Raw genomic sequence first — 18,682 nt, 5'->3', positions numbered from 1 at the left:
ATCAAAGAGACAACAATCACTTCAAATCCGCCACCCGACTCCTCGCATCAAGCCCCTCCAAATCCTCCACCCCCCTCCCATCCAACCCTTCCACCACCGCCTCCTCATTCTCCCCCCCATCCCCCCTCGACTTCCGCCCCGGCACCCTCTTAGTCAACCTCTTAACAGCCACCAAAAGCGTCAACAACCCCGCAGCCGTAACCCCCTCCACCCTCCGCGCCTGCGCAATCGTCTCCGGGCGCGCCTCGCTCAACGCCATGCGCTCGGCAATGGACAGACCGTTAATAGAGTGGTAGTCGAGGGATGTGGGCAAGGTTAAGGTCTCGTCGCGACGCAGGCGGGCGGCTTGGACTTGTTGGATGCGCAGGTAGGGGGCGTAGGCTAGTTCTATGGCTACGCGTTGGCGGAGGAGGAGGGGGAAGTCTGTATTGTTGTTTTCGGTGGTGTTGGAGAAGCCCGGGAGGGAGGGGATGAGAGCGGCGAGGTGTTCGTGGGTGACACCCGGTAAGTGGACGACTTCGTGGCCGTCGCGTTTGAAAGTGGGTTCGGTCGGGGTGGAGCAGGACGCGGCGTCGATGGGCAGGCCGAGGTCGCGCCAGGCGGTGGTGGTGAGGACGGTGTCGCGGAGCAGGCGGCGGAGGTCGGCGGCGCGCTGGAAGTCGTCGTTGAAGCGCGCCCAGCGGGTGTCGGAGACGACGCCCCAGTCGCGGGCGGACGGGGTCAGGCGGGTGTCGGCGTTGTCGGCGCGGGCGGAGAGGCGGAATTCGGAGCGGGAGGTGAACATGCGGTAGGGCTCGGATACGCCGCGGGTGATGAGGTCGTCGATCATGATGCCGATGTAGGCGTCGGAGCGGGAGAGGGATACCGGGGGTAGACCCCGGGCTGCGCGGCCCGCGTTGATGCCCGCGATGATGCCTTGGCCGGCGGCTTCTTCGTAGCCTGTTGTGCCGTTGATTTGGCCGGCGAGGAAGAGGCCGCGGATGGCTTTGGTTTCGAGGGTACGCTTGAGACTGCGCGGGTCGACGTAGTCGTACTCGACGCCGTAGCCTGGTTGGAGCATGTTGCAGGCTTCTAGGCCGGGGATCGTGCGCAGTAGCTGGGCCTGGGCGTCGGCGGGGACTGTCATGCTCAGGCCGTTGGGGTAGACCACGTCGTTGTCGAAGCCTTCGGGCTCCAGCCACACGATGTGCCGGTCACGGTCGCCGAAGCGGATGATCTTGGACTCCAGCGACGGGCAGTAGCGCGGGCCCTTGACCGTCTCGCGGATGTGTATCGTCTTGTCGAGATTGGCCCGCACGATGTCGTGCGTCGCCTCGTTGGTGTATGTCGCGTGGCAGCTGAGCTGTTGCTCTGCCGCAACGCGGTCGTTGAGGTAGCTGAACGGCGTGGGCGGGTCGTCGCCGAACTGCTCCTCCAGCACGCTCCAGTTGATGCTGTCCCTGGCGATACGTGGGGGTGTGCCTGTCTTGAGCCGTCCTAGCGCGAACCCGGCGTCACGCAGCGACTTGCTCAGCCCAAACGTTGCCTCCTCGCCCATCCGGCCTGATGGGAACACATCCAACCCAATATGAATCTCCCCGCCCAAGAATGTGCCCGTCGTGATCACCACCTGCCCCGTCGGCAGCACTTCCCCCGACTCCAACCTAACACCCGTAATCTTTTTCTTCGCCCCATCCTCCCCAGCAGCGGCAGACACAACCGAATCCCCTTGGCCCCCCTCCACCGGCAAATTATCCCCCACCACAATATCCTCCACCTTCCCCAAAACAACCGACAAATTCGGATACCCCTCCAGCTCCTCGCGCATGTACCTCTTATACAACTTCCGATCAATCTGCGCCCGCGGCCCCCACACAGCCGGGCCCTTCCTGCGGTTCAACACACGGAACTGCGCGCCCGCCTTATCAATGACACGCCCCGCCAACCCATCCATGGCATCAATCTCGCGGAGGATGGTGCCCTTGCCGATCCCGCCGAAGCTCGGGTTGCACGAGCACACGCCGAGGTTGTCGATGGAAGGGGTGATGAGGGCGGTGCGGGCGCCGGCGCGGGCGGCTGCGGCGCTGGCTTCGGCGCCGGCGTGCCCGCCGCCTATGACGATTACGTCGAAGGGTCTGCAGTGGGACAAAGGGGTTAGTTTTGGTTAGTCTCAATTATTAGATCACACGAACCTCGAGGCAGACTCCACTGTCGCAAAGGTCCGACGACGGACAATTGGCGTCCCATTCCAGCAGGGTTTTGGCCGTCGTAATGGCCTACCGAGGCCTCTCGGCAGCCACAACCTCGTCATCATCTCGGGCGGTTGATGCAGCGACGCTGTCGGGGCAGCCGGCTCAGATTCGGCCTCAGTGGTCGTCGTAGTGGGTTTTGGGAGATGTGCTGGGGGGGTGGGCCAGAAAATAAGTTGCCGATAAGGATCCGATAAGCAAGGGGGCCACGCGTGATAACAGGGGTTGTTGGTGAGCTGCAACCCCGCTGCAAGCCCTGCACTCTGCCGTGCTTGGCACCGAGATGAGGGAGATTGGACGATTGAGGCGTCCGATTGAGAGCGACTCGAAAAAGTTCTTGATACGAAGTATTCGCAGAGGAAACGCACGTCGCGATTGAAGCGCACACCTCCCAAATCCGTAGCGTAGCAGTATACGCCACAAATAAACAAAAACGTACATTGATATCGTAGCCTGGTGGTATATAAATACATCGTGCCTCACACCAAAGAAGCAAGCCGGTCCGTTTGATACACTACACTACACCTTCCACTTCACCAAGGAGCCAGCCATCCAATTGTAGCCGGCTCCCTCGAGACAACCCCAATCAGATCAATTGACTTTGACCCGCACACTAGAAGGAGAGCCACGGAACAGGGGACGTGAGGAGAGGAGAGGAAAGGAGGGGAAAAGAGGGAGGGAAAAGTCAAGCCGCGATCCTTTACCGGGCCTCTCCCTCATGCTCCTCACCCTCAATGGGGCCCTCACCCTCGGCGTACCCATAGCCACGGGGGCGGCGAATGACCTGCACAGTGCCTGTAACCCCAGAGAAGTAAGCGTCAGCTAGGTGAGATCTATCATACAAAGATAACCGAGGGGGATAGGATGGGATAGCGTGAAGTTAGCACGTACGGTGGTTGATATGGGTCCCAGTGCGGTTCTTGCCCTCGCCGTCCTGGTACTGGGTGGTGATGATATCGCCCTCGACCAAAACAGTGGTTCTGTTTGGGGTACTCCTGTTAGCCAAACCGTTGATGACACTATAACTAGAACAAGAAGCGAAAAGGGGTCAACGCACCCCTTGGTCAAAGACAACAAGTGATTCCGGCGCGGGCCCTCTTCCAAGTACCCGTTAATATGGAACCAGCTGGTCCGCTCAGACGAGCCCTGGTTGCTGGCGACGACGTAGTGGACAAAGTCGCGGCCGTTGCTGGTCTTGCGCAGTTCGGGCTGGGTGCCAACGTTGCCGAGGATGGTGACGCGCGCGAACGGGCGCGCGGCTGTCGAGCTGAAGGTGCGCGCCGCAGGGGCGGAGGTCGAAACCGCGCGGGAGACGGTGCGGAGGAAGGTCGACATGGTTTCTTCTGTTTCTCCTCTTTTTTTGCGCTCGAGTCGTCGTGGGGGGTTTGTTCTAGTCGCGAATGTTAGAACTTGGTGTTTGTTTTGGGAGGATTTTCATGTCTTAGAATGCGGGGTAGGTGGATGTACCGTGTCTTAGTTTAGAACCAGGGGGCTCAATTGAATGTGGCGGTGGTTATCGTTGTCTGGAGGAGGGGGTGACGTCCGTCGCAATCAAACGCGATGAAATGGGGAAGGACGCGAACCGGAATTTCATCAAGCACAAGCACCCCTGTCGGTCGTCTGTGGCTGGTGCGAGGTGTGTTTGTGGTCATACTAGCCACAGTCAGTGAGCTCAATTGTGGCTGGTTGATTGACATGTGCTTGGTGAGCTTACGTGTAGACAGTCGGACAGTAAGCCCCACATTTAAATGGTGTAAGTCCGGGATGGAAGTCTAGAAGACCTTCCACAACTCCAGTCCGCAAGTTGAGGTTCCTTTGTATTTTAAGTCTTGAGAATTTTCCGTCTATCAATGGTTCAGATAAAACACACATCAAAGCATAAGGTCACGGAGAAGAGCGCATCCTTTGAACAACGACGTAGATCAGAGACACCTCTCAGAGTCGTGGTCCGGCCGGATTGTGCTCGCCATCATTCCAGCCTCTCAGCTGGCCGAGCAAAAATGCAAACAGCATCTCTATTATCAGGGGAGTAGTCGCATGACGAGGTCCCTACAGACCAGGATCCCCGTTATTCTCCAGAACCTCCAGGAGTCCAGTAGATGCACCAAAACCACCAAGAGATGCACCAGAACCACCAGCAGATGCAGCAGAACCACCAACAGATACAGCAAATACAGCAACAGATTACAGGGCTCCACAATCGCCTCGAGAGCCTAACCGTGGAAATGCAAGCGATGTGACTACTCCTGCTGCTCGCTATTTTCAGGCATAATATGCCCTTTCACATTGACTCAACTACTCATGGCTGTCACACGAGGACCTCGCTGGATTCCGACACGCCGTTGCGGCCGATGGGGGAGGGCCTCCGCGATGGGATTTCACGTATCACTATCACCAATAACGGGGTGCGGACACCACCCTTCAATTTATGACCCAGTCCGTCGCCAACCACATCCCGCTCCCCCCCAGTTCCGTTTCCGTTTCCGTATCAGCAAGGACAAACTGTCAGTCAAGTCCTTGTACAACACCCCGACCTCGATCATCACTCCGGTTCCGTCTCCCTCTCACGCCACTTCGTACCGGACACCATATCACCTTTTGTGAAGGGCTTCCCCTAGAGTTGACCGGCATGTGAACCGACCTGCGATGTGGGCTTCCGGTTCGGCACGCTGGCTAGTAGTGTGTCGATCTAGACCAGTCGAAAGTGTGTCGCTCACAAAATGGGTTGCGAGGAACTTGTCGAGGTGTAATGGGATATGTATCGGATAGCTACCGTCTAAGAGTGGCCAGCAGGGTTGATGAGTTTTGTTCTGATATAGTACCACAAACTTTGATCACTCTTCCACATCCCAGCCGACACCCCCGGCCAAGCCCGCCTACCCTATCTCGCCCAAAACGCCAACCACTTCCACACCCCATCCCAATCAACCTCTCACTTTCCACTGAAACTTTCCGCTGAAACTTTTCACTGGAACCCGGTTCCAACGCCGCCACCCCATTTAGCGCCGGGAATGCATGCCGAAGGTGCGCGAACCGGCAGCTGGCCCAATACCTGTAAAGCGTCAAGCGTCAACCAACCGTCAACCCCCCATGCAGTCCATGCAACCCAACCCAACCACGGCATCTTCAGCATCTTGCCGCGGTGTGTGCCAGGGGGCAAGGGCTGATCAGCATCAGCCTCAGAAAGAAAGGAAAGCCGGGATTGGAAGGCGGACTACGGATCCAAGGTAAGATAAGGTCACAGGGCGAGTAGGTTCTAACGTAGTAACTTGGTAAGGCTACGGCTACAGACCAGGGAGAACGGCCCCCTCGCGGGGGGCGGCACAGCTCACAGGGGCACAGGAACCTCCAGTCTCCTGTAAACAACAACAAGAACAACAAGCGCGCAAACGCAAACGCGCGGCGGGAGCGGGGGAGTCAGAAGCAGCAGCGGAGGTGAGTGGAGGTCTCAAGTGCTGGGATGGTTTCAGAAGGCTGGGAAACGAAACGGGTGATGGGGGTTCGGATGTTGGCTCCGGAACCAACATACATACATACTACCTCTATGCACATACACATTCAGTGCCGAGCACGGTGCGAAATCCGGGTTTGGGGATACGGAATACCGAGGCAAGGGGGGTCGGTACTTGGAGTTGGAAACAGAATTGAGATTCTACGATGCTAAGATATGTGACGTTTTGGTCTATTCAACACTGGAAGGGGCAAGTTCGAGGCCGGTGTCCGAGACGAAACCCTTTAGCCCCTTTTTTTCGCCATCTACCGGGTCGAACAGGTCAAAAAATCGAAGAAAAAAAAACAGATTTCCCTCTCGAGTGAGGCTGGCTGTTCTCGGTCGGTTTTTTCTTTGTCACTTGGGAGGGGCGAAGAGGTAGGTAGTGGGTGCTCAACACCAAGGGGGCGTCGAGCGTTACCGGATTGGGGCATGAATAGAGCCTCAATAGGGTGTGAATAAGTGCCCACTTTGCCCACCCAGGCGCTTGTGGGCGGGAAACGGTTCACGCGATACCGCTGCTGCAGCACAGCAGCACCACAGCAGCGCGGGAGAGTGGAGTGCTCCACTCGTCTTGTACTTTTTTTGGTTTTTTGGTGGTTTTTTTGGGAGTTTTCATTGGGATGGTTTTGGGATGGTTTTCGGTTTGCGGTTTACTCAGTTTTGGGGCCTAGGTTTCTTCCCGTCAATAGAGTCAATAAGCCAATAAGCTAATAAGTCAATAGCAATAACCAGAGAGCAACATGGCCGTCCGGGGAACGCAACGCACCTCGCTGCGAGTACCCGGGGTGATTTCCTCTCACATTTTTGTAGCCTTCATCATCGTGCACTTATGATACTCGGGTTCAGCTTCTCAGCATCTTGCTTCTTCTTTATATATTCTCATCCTGCAACTCAAAGCAACTCGACAGTATCTCGTTCTGCAGTGTGACCAGCAGCAGCCTTGGCCAGCCGCACTCTATCCCAGCCCCCTTGAAGCAAGCCTAGATGCAGGCACAAGCATAGGAAGAAAGATACCAACGACGACCACAGCCCCTTGGATTTAGCTCCTTCTTTCTTTATACTCCCCCCGGGCCCTCGCCATTACACAACTTTTCTCATCTCCGGACTCCCGTTTCACGTTTCACACGTTTCACGGTCCACGGTCCAACGGTCTCAAGGTCCACCACATCTCACTTCGGTCTTGACCAACACCACCACCACCGGTCGGTCAACACCGGTTCGGTCAACACCGGTTCGGTCAACATGACCAACACTACCAGTAACACAACTACAACAGACCCCAACAAATGGGCCTCCTTCGGCTTCACCACCTCCTCGACGGACCGCCTCGGGCTCCCAGCCCCCTACACCACCACCCCCCTCCAAATCAACCTCTTCTTCCGCGTCTTCCTCGGCCTCCTCTCCCTCTTCATAACCTGGGTGCCCGCCCGGCTCCTCTGGCGCAACGGCGAATTCGCCGGCACCGTCCTCTGCACGACCCTCCTGGTCCTCAACCTCATCACCGTCATCAACGCCCTCCTCTGGCGGGATAATGATGTGAGTACCTGGTGGTCTGGTGAGGGCTGGTGTGACGTGATGAACTATACGTATTTTCCTCTGCATACGGCGTTTAATATTTGTATGTTTGAGATTATGCGCGGGTTGGCGGGGAAGGTGGCTCTGAGACGGGCGGTGCAGCCGACGAGGGGGGAGAGGCAGCGGCAGAGGGTGGTGTCGGCCGTGGTGATTTTTGGGGTGCCGGTTGTGCAGGCGGTCATGACGTATTTTGTGACGTTTGGGAGGTATAATGTGGGAACGTTGGTGGGTTGTGCTGCGGTGTATTATCCCGGGTGGATGTATTTGGTGGTGTATAGCCTGCCCACGCCGGTGTTTGCTGTGCTGGCGGCTTACTACGCGGGTATGTTCTTCTTCTGAGCCACAACTATCTCTCACGGAACAGTGAGATGACAACGTATAGCCCTCACATTCTACCGCTACCGCAAAATCGAAGCCGTCACGCGCGACATCGCCCAATCCCACGACGGCCTCGCCGCCGCCCGGCAAGACCGCGTCCGCAAGAAGCTCTACTTCATGACGCTGGTATGCATCGTCGTCGTCCTGCCCCTAGTCATGGTCCTCCTCTTCGTCAACATCGCCGTCGGCAGCCCCTGGACGCTACCCTACGACTTCGACCTGCTGCATTTCGGCCCGGACCCTTACAACGACGCCTTTATTTCCTTCACGACTACCGACCGGATTGCGTTTACGACACTTAATCTGGGGTATGTGGCGGAGCTGTCGGGGATTGTGGTGTTTTTCCCGTTTGGGACGACCCCTGAGGCGCTGAATATGTATCGCGCGATGTTGGTGGGGGTTGGCCTGGGGACGGTGTTTCCCAGGCTTAAGGACGAGTATGTGCCCCGTCCTTCGAAGAAATCTGGGGGTGTGGCGGGTACTGGATGGGTGATTAGCTGGAACTCGCTGGCTACTACCCTGAGGGGACGTGCCAGGTATGATCTGGTTTTGTTTCTCACCTTTTGTCTCTCCTATGTCTATCATTCTATATTTCTGCGAAACCAACATCTTCCAGCACCTCCTCCATCCGTAAAGACAGCCTCCTCCCAAGAGCAACCGACCAAATCTCCCTCGCCACCCGAACCGACCACCCCGACCGCCTTCCCTCTTCCTCCTCCTCGTCTTCCCCCAATCCCCAACAACCCCCAGATCTCACCATGAGCGGAGCAAGCGTAACCCGTCCCGAAAACGCCGTGCTTCATCCGTCCCACAACCACGACGACGACGACACCAACAACGACAACAACCCCTGGCCGGATCTCCCACCCGCCGATCTCGACAGGGCAACCGCTCAGATTGGGGTTGTGCGTCCGCTGCAGCGGAATCCTTACGCTGGGTTAGGGACGGCAGCCCAGTTTTCTGTTGTTCGTGGGGCGTCAGGCCCCCTTTTCACGGAAAGGGGTACGCAGCAGCAGCAGCAGCAGCAGCAGAAACCGCATCAAACAACACATCAAACTTCCTCATGGACCGGCACCATCACCAGCAGCAGCAGCAGCCAATCGTCGTCATTGACGCCTTCGCTGTCTACGCAGTCAGGGGTACCGCCCCTGGGCGTGGATACCCGTGTGTGGGCTGAACCGGTGCCGACCCCTTTTCGTTTGGCTGCGGCGGAGGCTGCTACGGTTGAGACTACGATTACGATGGCGTCGATTTGTGTTGGTGGGGGTGGTGGTCAACGGAATATCAATGCCACCAACAATCATCAGGGCAGTACCAACACACTCAGCAATAACAATCACAGCACCAATACACATAGCAGCCGCAGCAGCAACAACAGCAACAACAGCAACAACAGCAGTGGAAGTGAAAGTCTGCACAGAATACCCGCGAGACCAAGGGACAGAAACAGCGGCAGCCGAAACCTAGCGCCGCAAGATTCTATCCAGGGTCAACAACCCGGGACATACCCCCTTCAGTCCCTGAATACCACTACTACTACATCACGACCACCATCCCCCCCACTATCAGCGCCACGACCATCACAACCACCACGACCATCATCACCATCACCACCACTACCATCGCAATCACCACCACCACCTCACCAAAGGGGTATCACCCCGGACACGCCCACAGACACAGCCATAACCACCAAAGACGGAGAAGAAGAACAAGACAGAGAAAGAGATCCCATGAACCTAAACACAAACCTCATCCAACACCCCGGTCCGAGCCTGCAGCATCCCCAGTCTGCACCGTCTCACGGACCGGTATCTCCGGCAGACGAGGGATCTCGAGGAGGAATTACGTCGGGGGAGGTTGGAGTGAGAGGATGGGGGGATTATCAGGATTTTCAGGGGTTGGGTCATGATCGAGAGAGGGTTGGGATGGAGAGGGTAGGATCTGGGTCGGGATTCGAGGAGGTACAATAAATAGGAAAAGTAAGGAAATAATAGGGGGTCGACTGCGGAGAGGAAGGTGATAAAAGAGGTGGTAGCTACGATATGGATAAAATGGGGTCATAAAATGGGCCAGGAGAGGGAAGGGTGGACGGAAGGAAGAGCAGTCCACCAATGAGTGAGGAGCTGCAACAATGGGAAGCGAATGGCTCATAAACTTTTCTCTCTTCTTTTTCTTCTACCCCTTTTTGGCGTTGTCTTTTGGCGGAGCCCCTACCCCGGTTTCTTTGGTTTCCTTTTATTCTTGTTTCCATACCCGGCGTTTCGGGTTTGTTTTTGGTATTTTTTTGGTATTTTTCTAGTATTCTTTAGGCTGGGAATGGGGGCACAAACGTTTCAGGACGAAGGCTCGGGAAAGAGTCTAAAGACAGACCGGCAGACGGTAGATATAGTATATACAATGGTGCAAGCTAATTCCAGATTTCACTTTCCCCCTGCCTCTTCTCATCCCAGCTTATGCTCTTCCAGCCATTTCATCCGTCCGGGCTACCCGCCCAGTCTGCTATAAAGCCGGTATGTGCCTACTATCATGATCCAGTTCGACTCGTGAGCGGGGACTAAACCAAACCGGCACTGGGAATTAGACTGAGCGGAGGACTATCAGTGGCTTGAGATAAGATCGCATGTCCAAGCCAACCATCTATTAATGGCATCTAATATTACGGCACCGCATTCTTCGGGTACATCGAAGGGGTAAGAAGGCTGGGTTGCTTGTTAATCAGAATATGGATAAGACTCTACGTACAGCTAAGGATAGGGGGGGGTCACCGTGAGGTAGGTCCGTCTTTTGCTACCTTTCCTTGAATATATAATCATCTCTCTTACTTCATCTTCAGTCTCATATCCCGCTTCCTTGAACTGAGGTCTGTCGGCTCCAGCTCCGGTTCCCTCATTTTCATTCTCATTCTCACTCCACTCTCACTTATGTGCCTTGCATACTACAACCGAGACCAATCAACCTCAAATCTTTCTCAAATTTTACTCTCCCCTAAATTCTTACTTTCGTAAAACCCCATTCTTGCACTCTCCCACAGACGACAGTAACATCCTCCCCGAAAACCAGACACCTGAGATATAATTAGGGGATAAGATACCCACCCCCAAAACAACGATAACCAACCTAGAGAAACAACCCCAACAACAACAAACAAAGCACGAGACAGCAACAACTAAAGACTAACAGAGTGAGCCTTCTCTTCCATACGCCACCCATGATATGATGATGCAGCTGAAAACCATACTAACCAACGGGAAGAGAGTCGTGTTAGGAGGGAACAGTGCTAAAAAGGGGAACAAGCCAACAAGCGAAAGAGACAACAAGCAAAAACACCCATGCAAGCATGCAAGCAACGGAACGAGACCAGCAGGTAGGGAAACACCAGCAAGCAAAACAAGCACCAGCAAGCAAACACCAGCAAGTAAGTAAGGCAAAAACACCCAAAAAGAATAAACCGCTAAAAGGGGGATATGTAAAGTAACATGAGCAACCCCCTCCCCTGTCCAAAAACACAAAACAAATCACAGCTGCCATATGCATCCTTTCGCTTGATCTCATGCCTTATCCGTTCCCCCGTTCCATTCATTTCCAGTCGATTCAGTCGATTCAGCCCATTCATTCGCTCATTTGTCTGTCGTCACCACGCCTCTCGTCCGTTTCATCTGTCTTGTCCATCTCGTTCATCGTCCATGTCCATCGTCACCGTCAATCAATCAATATGTCCGTTTCGCATCTCAACCAAACCCAAACTAACCCAACCAACCAACCTAGCCACCTATCCGGATATCATTCCCCTCACTCACTTATTCCCCCACTATGCCCACCCAATCCTCCACCTCCGGCTTCCCCAGCCGCAAAAAAAACCCCTTTCCTCACACCCCCTCCCCCCACTCCCGACACCAAGGATGCGCAAGCACCTGATCAATCGTATACCTCGCCGCCACATCGCGGTCCAGCATCTTGCGCACCAGGTCAATGCTCTCCTCGCTAATGGTATACGGCACGCGCAGGTCGCGGTCCATGATCTCGTCGATGCTGTAAAAGGGGTTTTCCTTGTAGATGATGGTGTACAGCAGGATGCCGAGGGCCCAGACGTCTTGTTCTTTACCGCCGTAGGGACGGCCGGCGAGGACTTCGGGGGCTGCGTAGTCTGTTTTTTTTTTTTGGATTAGTATTCTCTTTTCTTTTTCTTTGGTTTTTCGTTCACAGGGTGGGGGACATACCAATGGTCCCGACAAACACATCAAAGGGCCCGCTCTTGATATACGCGGCACTCCCAAAATCAATCAATTTAATCCGGCCCTCGCCATCGAGGATGACATTCTCGTCCTTGATATCACGATGCACAACCAACGCCTTGGTGTGCAAGTGATGCACGGCCCGGGCGACCTGCACAAAGATGCTGCGGCTCTCCTGCTCGTCCATGGTGGCGCGCAGCTCGATGTAGTCGAACAGGTCCATACCCGGCAAGCCGTGTGGCGCCATCTCGATGTAGTAGTTGACGTCGTCCTCGAAGAAGTCGTCCATCTCGACGATGTTGGCGTGGCGCAGGCCGTCGCGGCGGAGGTAGTCCAGCACGTGGATTTCTAGTGGGACGGTGCCTAGGCGTCGGTCGCGCGTCCAGGTGTCGACTAAGATGCGCCGCTTTGTGACGTACTTGAGCACGCACTTCTTGCCTGTGCTGCGGTACCGCGCGAGCTTGACTTGGCCGTAGGCGCCCTGGCCCATGTCCTCGAGGATGATGAAGTCGTCGATCAGCTTTTTCTTGTTCGCTTCCTCGTCAGTCTTGGTGGCCGCGGTGGCCACAACCGACTGCTGCCGCGGCTGTTGTTGTTGTTGCTGCTGCTGCTGATCCTTGGACACCCCCTCGGAAACGCTCCTCGACGACGACCCGGTCAGCTTGGCCGCAGCTGTCAAAGCGGCGTCTTTGATTTGCCGCGCCAGCGACGGTGACTTGACCACCTCTTTCTCCTCCTCCTCCTCCTTTTGGGAGTCGTCCGAGTCGGACTGCATCTCCACGGGGCTGTGGGCGGGTGTCTGGCCCGGAGATGGCTGGTGTAGCGGGGTCGCCATTCCCGAGAGCAGCGGCGACGCGGCGCCCAGAGTCGACCGCGAAGCATGGAGGTGCCGCGAGTAGGTGATCCAGAGCGCGTACACCATCTCCGTCTGCGCCACCAGGAACTTGTCGCTTGCTTCATCCGACGGCGAAGCTTCTCTTTCCTCATCCTCGTCGCTAGTCTCCTCGATCACGGCCTCGTTCCGAGACTCGACTTGCTTTTCACTCTTGACGACCCGCATCTGGATGTCGATGCGCAACTGGGACCCGTCCCGATGCTTCGCGGGGAGGCTCTCGGGGCGCAGGAAGCCCGCGGCAGCATCTGGTTGACCCTCCTCCAGCGCTAGGAACGCTGCAGCTTTTCGGAACGAGTGCTCCGGGATCACGATCCCATCGACGAAGTGGACACCGTCTCGCTCGGTCAGCACGCGCAGGATCTTGTCAAAGTTGGGAACCAGCTGGTTGAGCGACAGGCCGTCTGGCTGCTCGTGGCCAAAGAGCGCGCCGCAGAACACAGAATTGGAGCTCTTGATGGTCAGGTCTTGCGGGCAGACCACAACGATACCTGCGATATGCGGAAAACTCGACACACGCAGCTGCGTAGTGCCCCGGACCTGCGCTACCGTCGCGGGGATATTGATCTTGTCGCTGGTGCGGCACGTGTAGTACTTCCTCCGGGATATCTCGTGATAGTCCAGCTCTCCATACCGCGGGTCAATGCCCTGCCGTGGAAGCCGCGGAATCAACGCCCCGACGTCCTGGCCCGGCTGGAGATTCTCGTTCGCCCAGATGGGGCCCAGCGCACCCGAGAGCTTGAGCACTTTCCCGTCTTCCCCGACATCAACATACGCGACATCTTCGTTGATCTCCTCCAGTACCCAGATCAAGCTCACCCGCTTCTCGATCACCCAAAGGCTTGCAGATCCAGTCGCCCCGTTCCGTTTCTGTTCAACGTTAGCCACCATAATCACACCCTCTAATCACACGCATAACCAGAGTCATCATGACAAAATCCCCCCTCACGTACCTGTATTGGGACGACATCGCCGCAAAGCAGCACACCCCGAGACTTGCTGTTCTTCCGGTGGCCCTGCCCCGGCTTTGGAGGTGTCGGATCACCGCTGTGGATAGTAGCTGGCCGCCGAAGGGGTTTCGGGGCCTGGGACCTCGAATTGGGCTTACTAAGGAGCCTCGCCGTAATTCCCCCGGCCCGTCCCCCAAGAAGACTCGATGCCTGTACCGTGGGTGGTGGTGGACGAGGCGGTGTTTCGCTCTCTGAAACGCCCCCCGGATCCTCTCTAAATCCCTTTTCCAGCTTGCTCACGAGCCACGCCCTCCTCTCTTCCTGCACCACTTCCATGATCCCCATCTTCCTCACTTCGGCCGCCGTGACGCCGAACAGCAGACAGGCAAGATCGTTGGCTGCCAGAATCGTCCACGGTGCTTTCGCTTCGGTGGTGAAGATGGCTTGTGTGGCAGGCACCCAGCGTGCTAGGTGATTGTGGAGCGCTGGGGGCGGTGTAGTCATCGACGGATGGAGACTTGAGCCGCCAAAACCCTGGGATGGCCGATGCTGGGATTGGGATGACTGTTCTGCGGCAAGAAACGGCTGTGCCATGATGTCGATGAGTTTTTGGTGTACCGAGGCCTGCACCGTGTCCGTATCGGTCATCGTTCGCTTCAGCACACTAGGCCGTCGTGATGGTGGCGGTGACGTCTTTGCTGTAGTACCGCTTGCACCGCTCTCGTTCGTGGGGGTTCTCGATGAGCCCTCAGACCCGGTCCCTCCGCTAGACGGACGTCGAGGCGGCGTGTCCGAGGTCGGAATCGGTTCGTCTCGTCGGGAATCGCGGTGTTCGAAGGCTGCGGGTGGGGGAACGGGTGCGGTTGGTGATGTGAGAGGTGATCTGTCGTAAGGCTCAGGACTGGACGTCCGCAAAGCAAACCCCTTGTCAAACACATTCGCGCTTGATGCAGAAGCCGGCCCCGTCAACGGCGCAATCGGGATGTTTGGGTCGCCGCTTGGGAGGTTTCCAGCACCCACTAGGTGTGCCTTTGCTAGCAAATCCAACATGTTCTGCATTTCTGCATCGCCACTCGCCCGCGCTTGGGCGCTGGCTATCCCCGCGTTCGACGACACTGACCAAGCCATCCGGTCTCTCATAAATTCCATCGAGCGTTTCAAGACGTTCTGGCGGTTGTGTATTAGATCTTCGGACTGGTGAGCAAACGAGAAGGAATGGAGCGATTCGGACGGGAAGCGAGAGAGGTCTTCGGTGAAGGTCGGAGAGGCCGGGAAGGAGGCGAGTGGTCCCGAGGAGCTGTCTAGATACAGGCTGGCGGATGTCGACCGTGTGAGATCATTGAGCGAAGGTGTTCGACTCGACACGGACGGAAGTGTGGGCGTCCGCATTGCATTTGGCTGCTGCCGTATGCGCCTCAGCCCGGACATGCCCAAGCCATGGTCGTGGTCCGTGATGATGGAGCTCCTATGCGCAAGTCATCCAATTGTCAGTTTCGGCGACGCAATCAAGGGCGGGACTGAACCTGTTTTGGCCCGCGCAGCAACAGATTCTTGTCCCGCTACAACATCCGCCGCCGTCCCCCTTTCTGTGTTCCAAGCTGACCTTGACATAGCATCGTACTCGCTGGCCGCAACACCAGAATCGAACGAAAATCGGGGGCGGCCCGTGTCGGTGTCGGGCATCTCGCCTACGGTCTCGAGGTTACCGGTGCTCCGGTTTTTCGGAATTTGCAGCGTAGGCGAGAGCCTTTGCCGGCCCGAGGTGGTTCCAGCGCCGCGTTGTGTGTCTTCGCCTATCGCGGGGCGCGCGCGGCGCGTCTCCGAGTTAGCACAGTGATACCGAAGCCTGACGGACGCACTCAGCCGCTCCAAAAGCGGGCAACCACCGGTATTGTTTTTGGTGCTTCTCAAGAGGAAAATGGGCGTCACAAGGCATCAAAAACTCACCATTGTCCGAGGCTCCGCCACCTATCCCGAGCATAATTGAGGCAAAGCAACGGACCAGCAAATTCCTGTGCAAAAAACAAAGGGAACGATATCACAAAAAGAGTCCTCCAAAAATGAGGGGAAGGAATCCGTGGCCAAATGGAGATCGAGTCGACGACGGAGAAATCGGTTGGTGGGGTTTCAGCACGGCGCAGCGCCGGGTTTAAAGGCCTTGTCCGTGTCGGGCGGGCTTTTGGCTTTTGTCTCAAGTTCTCAACCCGCTGAATACTGTGCCTCAGGTACCTTGAACGCCGGCCGCGGGCGGCAAACCAGGCCAAAAAGTCACCGGGGCGTTCGTCCGATTCAGGAGGATAACGTTAGAGAAGAAAGCCCGGCCGCAGCCTTGATCCCGAGGGAAATGGCCCGAATGCAATCGATCGTAAATTTCGAATATTCGCGGCCGGGACGGTTTTCGCTTTCTGAGATGGTGAATTCCTCGCAGGGCTAAGCGGACCGCACACACTTCTTGAGTCGGGAGCTGATGCACGGCATCCGGCACACCGGGGACGGAAATGTGGATTTGCTCTCCTCGCTTTGTCCTTTTTTTTTCCCTGATCCCGTTCGGCTGCAACGGCGGGGACGGAGACGCTGTGCACCCCCGCTGTCAATATATTCCGGGCAACCACTGAAGGAGCGAAAGACAACACGTGCAATGCGACCAATTTCGCGGCTCACTGAGGCGAGTTTAGAATGATTGAAGGGGTTTCAGGTGTGTCGTACACGTATAAAAGGAAGGAAAGATATGAAAGAAAGAAAGAACTCCTAGTTCCTTGGGCTGCAAAAGACAATGAGTCGAGTTTGTTGCGCATTGTTCTAAATCTCCAAGTCCATCCCACTCTTTGATGAACAGTGACCTTGGCCACATGGGGGTACAGTATCTGCACAGTGCGGACCTTGCTGCGTCAGACCGTAGCGCCAAGGCCCAAGGTGGGAAGTCCTTGAACATGGCTCAATGGACGCCCGGCAAGGCAACTGTTGCAACAACGATGTCAGCCCGCATGCCCGGAAAGTAAGACGGGACACCGAAGCTTTTCTCTTGGAGCGCATGCTCCAGGTTTTGAAAAGCGCGCCCATACGTGCCGAAGCCCGCTGTTTCATCCCGGGCGAGGAGACTAGGCCTTTTGGGCTTCTCGAGGAACAATGGGCCGGGCCGCCTTCACAACCCCGCCACAGTCGGAATACTCGCATACGCACTGTTACCCTGGCTTGTTTTCCTTGTTTTCTTGGCCAAGCGAGCCAAGCTCCAAAGTCAACTCAGATCATGCCCAACCTTTTCAGACAAATTCGAGCCATGTGAAAGCCGGCTCGATCCCCTCGACCCCTCCAGTTGCTGTGACGCAGGTTCTCGATGTCGATCTGGCCGGGTACCTCTCGATATTCTTTTCTTCCAAGAAGGCGGCTGACAACCTGACTAAGAAAACACAATAACCATTGTTTGCTCACATGGATGGGGTTTTAGCCCCCGTACCGTGCTCACTCAGTGTTACCATCCGGCTCCCGACAGCGGCCGGTCCGGCCCCGAACACACCCGCCCACACTGACAACCCACACTGGGCCCGAAACGGGGGGGCCAAACCGGCCAAACGAGGTCATCGTGCATCGTGGTCCTGCACCTAGCCTTGACGATCGTAGAAAATCTGATCATGAATGTCTTGGCAATTTGCGGGAGAAAGAAAAGGCTTGTCGTCATCTCTTGGGTTAGGACAATATCTAACCGGAGACTACATACCTATTCCAATCATGTTGGCTCATGGGCATGGCTTCATGGGCATTGACGACCTTTTTCCCCATCATGGGGCCAGGTAAATGCACGAGAGCAAGACAAGACAAGCTTCTGGGCAGCGGGGCATCACGAGTCTTTTTCTTCACCAACATCCTAACTGGTAAGGAGGTCAGGTAGCCAAGCAAACACCCCACGTTTGCGGGCTTTTACATCCGTCACCTCACCGTGTGTGTGATACTAAGTAATTAATCGGTCAAGGACCTTGGCACGCGAGACGGGAATTGAGTCCTAGCGCTTGTTAAACTTGAATTTGCCTCACGAGTCATATTTCACTTCCGTCGACTCACTCGTTATGAAGGTGGAGAGCCAGGAGAGTACTCTGCCGGGGCTCCGAGTAGAGACGAGATGTTGCCAACGCCAGTTAAACACAACCAACGATTTTCGTGTTGTCTATCAGGGGCAGCTACCTCATCTTCAACTGTTGTTCTCTCCACCAGTCGTCAAATATTACTCCTTTTATCCTCGCCCAACCTTCACAAATATACGGCTGCTTAAAACGACCCCTCGGCCCCATTAATTTTAGTAGTTTATCACAAGTATCACACAACAGCAAACTCAACCCAGTGCACCTTCTTCCAAGCTAGCTCTGGGCGAGACACTTCCACGGTCCCAGTCCAATGCAGCACACCAACACAGAGCCTCACTCCAAAAACCTCCGATCGAGTTACACGAGACAACTCATCAGGCTTTTGACAGCCCAAACCCACCGACCTTCTTCGCCTATCACCAACTCTATTAAACTCGCACGGGAACGGAAGGAGTGTTTTTTTTTTCAGCTCCCGAACACCCACTAAATCACAATCTTCATTCAAACATTCACAGCAACCCATAGGCTTGGTTATTTCCCAGCACCCGGCGTGCCCGGTTTGTCGGTTGCAGTCCCGGGCTCCGCGGCCAGAAACCGGGCCGGCGAAGAAAAAAATCTACCCCGGTCCCCGGTGATGAGGGCCGTCATCCACTTTTGAAACGGCCTGGCGGTCAAGACATGACACTAGAGCCCTACCACCTGCAAACCGCGAACGAATGGACATGCCGTTGTCCTAGGCCACGGGGCCGTTCTTCTTTTTTTTCGGCCCATCTTTTCCCTCCCTTCCTCCCTCCTTTACACTAACCTTCAAAGGCTGCATGGGGCCGTTGTCGGATCCCATCCCGCTTGGTCGCG

The 18,682-nt window shown here is 56.0% G+C and overlaps 3 protein-coding genes across 3 annotated transcripts; 1 reads left to right on the top strand and 2 right to left on the bottom strand.

The window, feature by feature from the left end:
- Positions 1 to 16: 16 nt before the first annotated feature.
- Positions 17 to 3,563, bottom strand: C8A04DRAFT_25187 (glucose inhibited division protein A-domain-containing protein; the record flags this gene model as incomplete). The annotated part of the gene is made up of 4 exons (XM_062779464.1): positions 17 to 2,114; positions 2,933 to 3,023; positions 3,120 to 3,208; positions 3,286 to 3,563. 4 exons carry the CDS (start codon positions 3,561 to 3,563, stop codon positions 17 to 19), a joined length of 2,556 nt encoding a protein of 851 aa, XP_062640363.1.
- Positions 3,564 to 6,963: 3,400 nt separating this feature from the next.
- C8A04DRAFT_34544 (uncharacterized protein) lies at positions 6,964 to 9,082 on the top strand (the record flags this gene model as incomplete). The annotated part of the gene is made up of 4 exons (XM_062782864.1): positions 6,964 to 7,618; positions 7,679 to 8,210; positions 8,291 to 8,930; positions 9,032 to 9,082. The coding sequence occupies 4 exons, from the start codon at positions 6,964 to 6,966 to the stop codon at positions 9,080 to 9,082; spliced, it is 1,878 nt and encodes a 625-aa protein (XP_062640362.1).
- Positions 9,083 to 11,543: 2,461 nt separating this feature from the next.
- On the bottom strand, positions 11,544 to 17,479 carry C8A04DRAFT_34543 (uncharacterized protein; the record flags this gene model as incomplete). Its single annotated transcript, XM_062782863.1, has 6 exons — positions 11,544 to 11,821; positions 11,895 to 13,671; positions 13,755 to 15,216; positions 15,400 to 15,544; positions 15,699 to 15,719; positions 17,467 to 17,479. 6 exons carry the CDS (start codon positions 17,477 to 17,479, stop codon positions 11,544 to 11,546), a joined length of 3,696 nt encoding a protein of 1,231 aa, XP_062640361.1.
- Between the last annotated feature and the right edge of the window lie 1,203 nt (positions 17,480 to 18,682).

Source organism: Dichotomopilus funicola (assembly GCF_033296635.1).
Source record: "Dichotomopilus funicola strain CBS 141.50 unplaced genomic scaffold C8A04scaffold_5, whole genome shotgun sequence".
Classification (NCBI taxonomy): domain Eukaryota; kingdom Fungi; phylum Ascomycota; class Sordariomycetes; order Sordariales; family Chaetomiaceae; genus Dichotomopilus; species Dichotomopilus funicola.
This window is presented reverse-complemented; position numbering and strand designations above follow the sequence as displayed.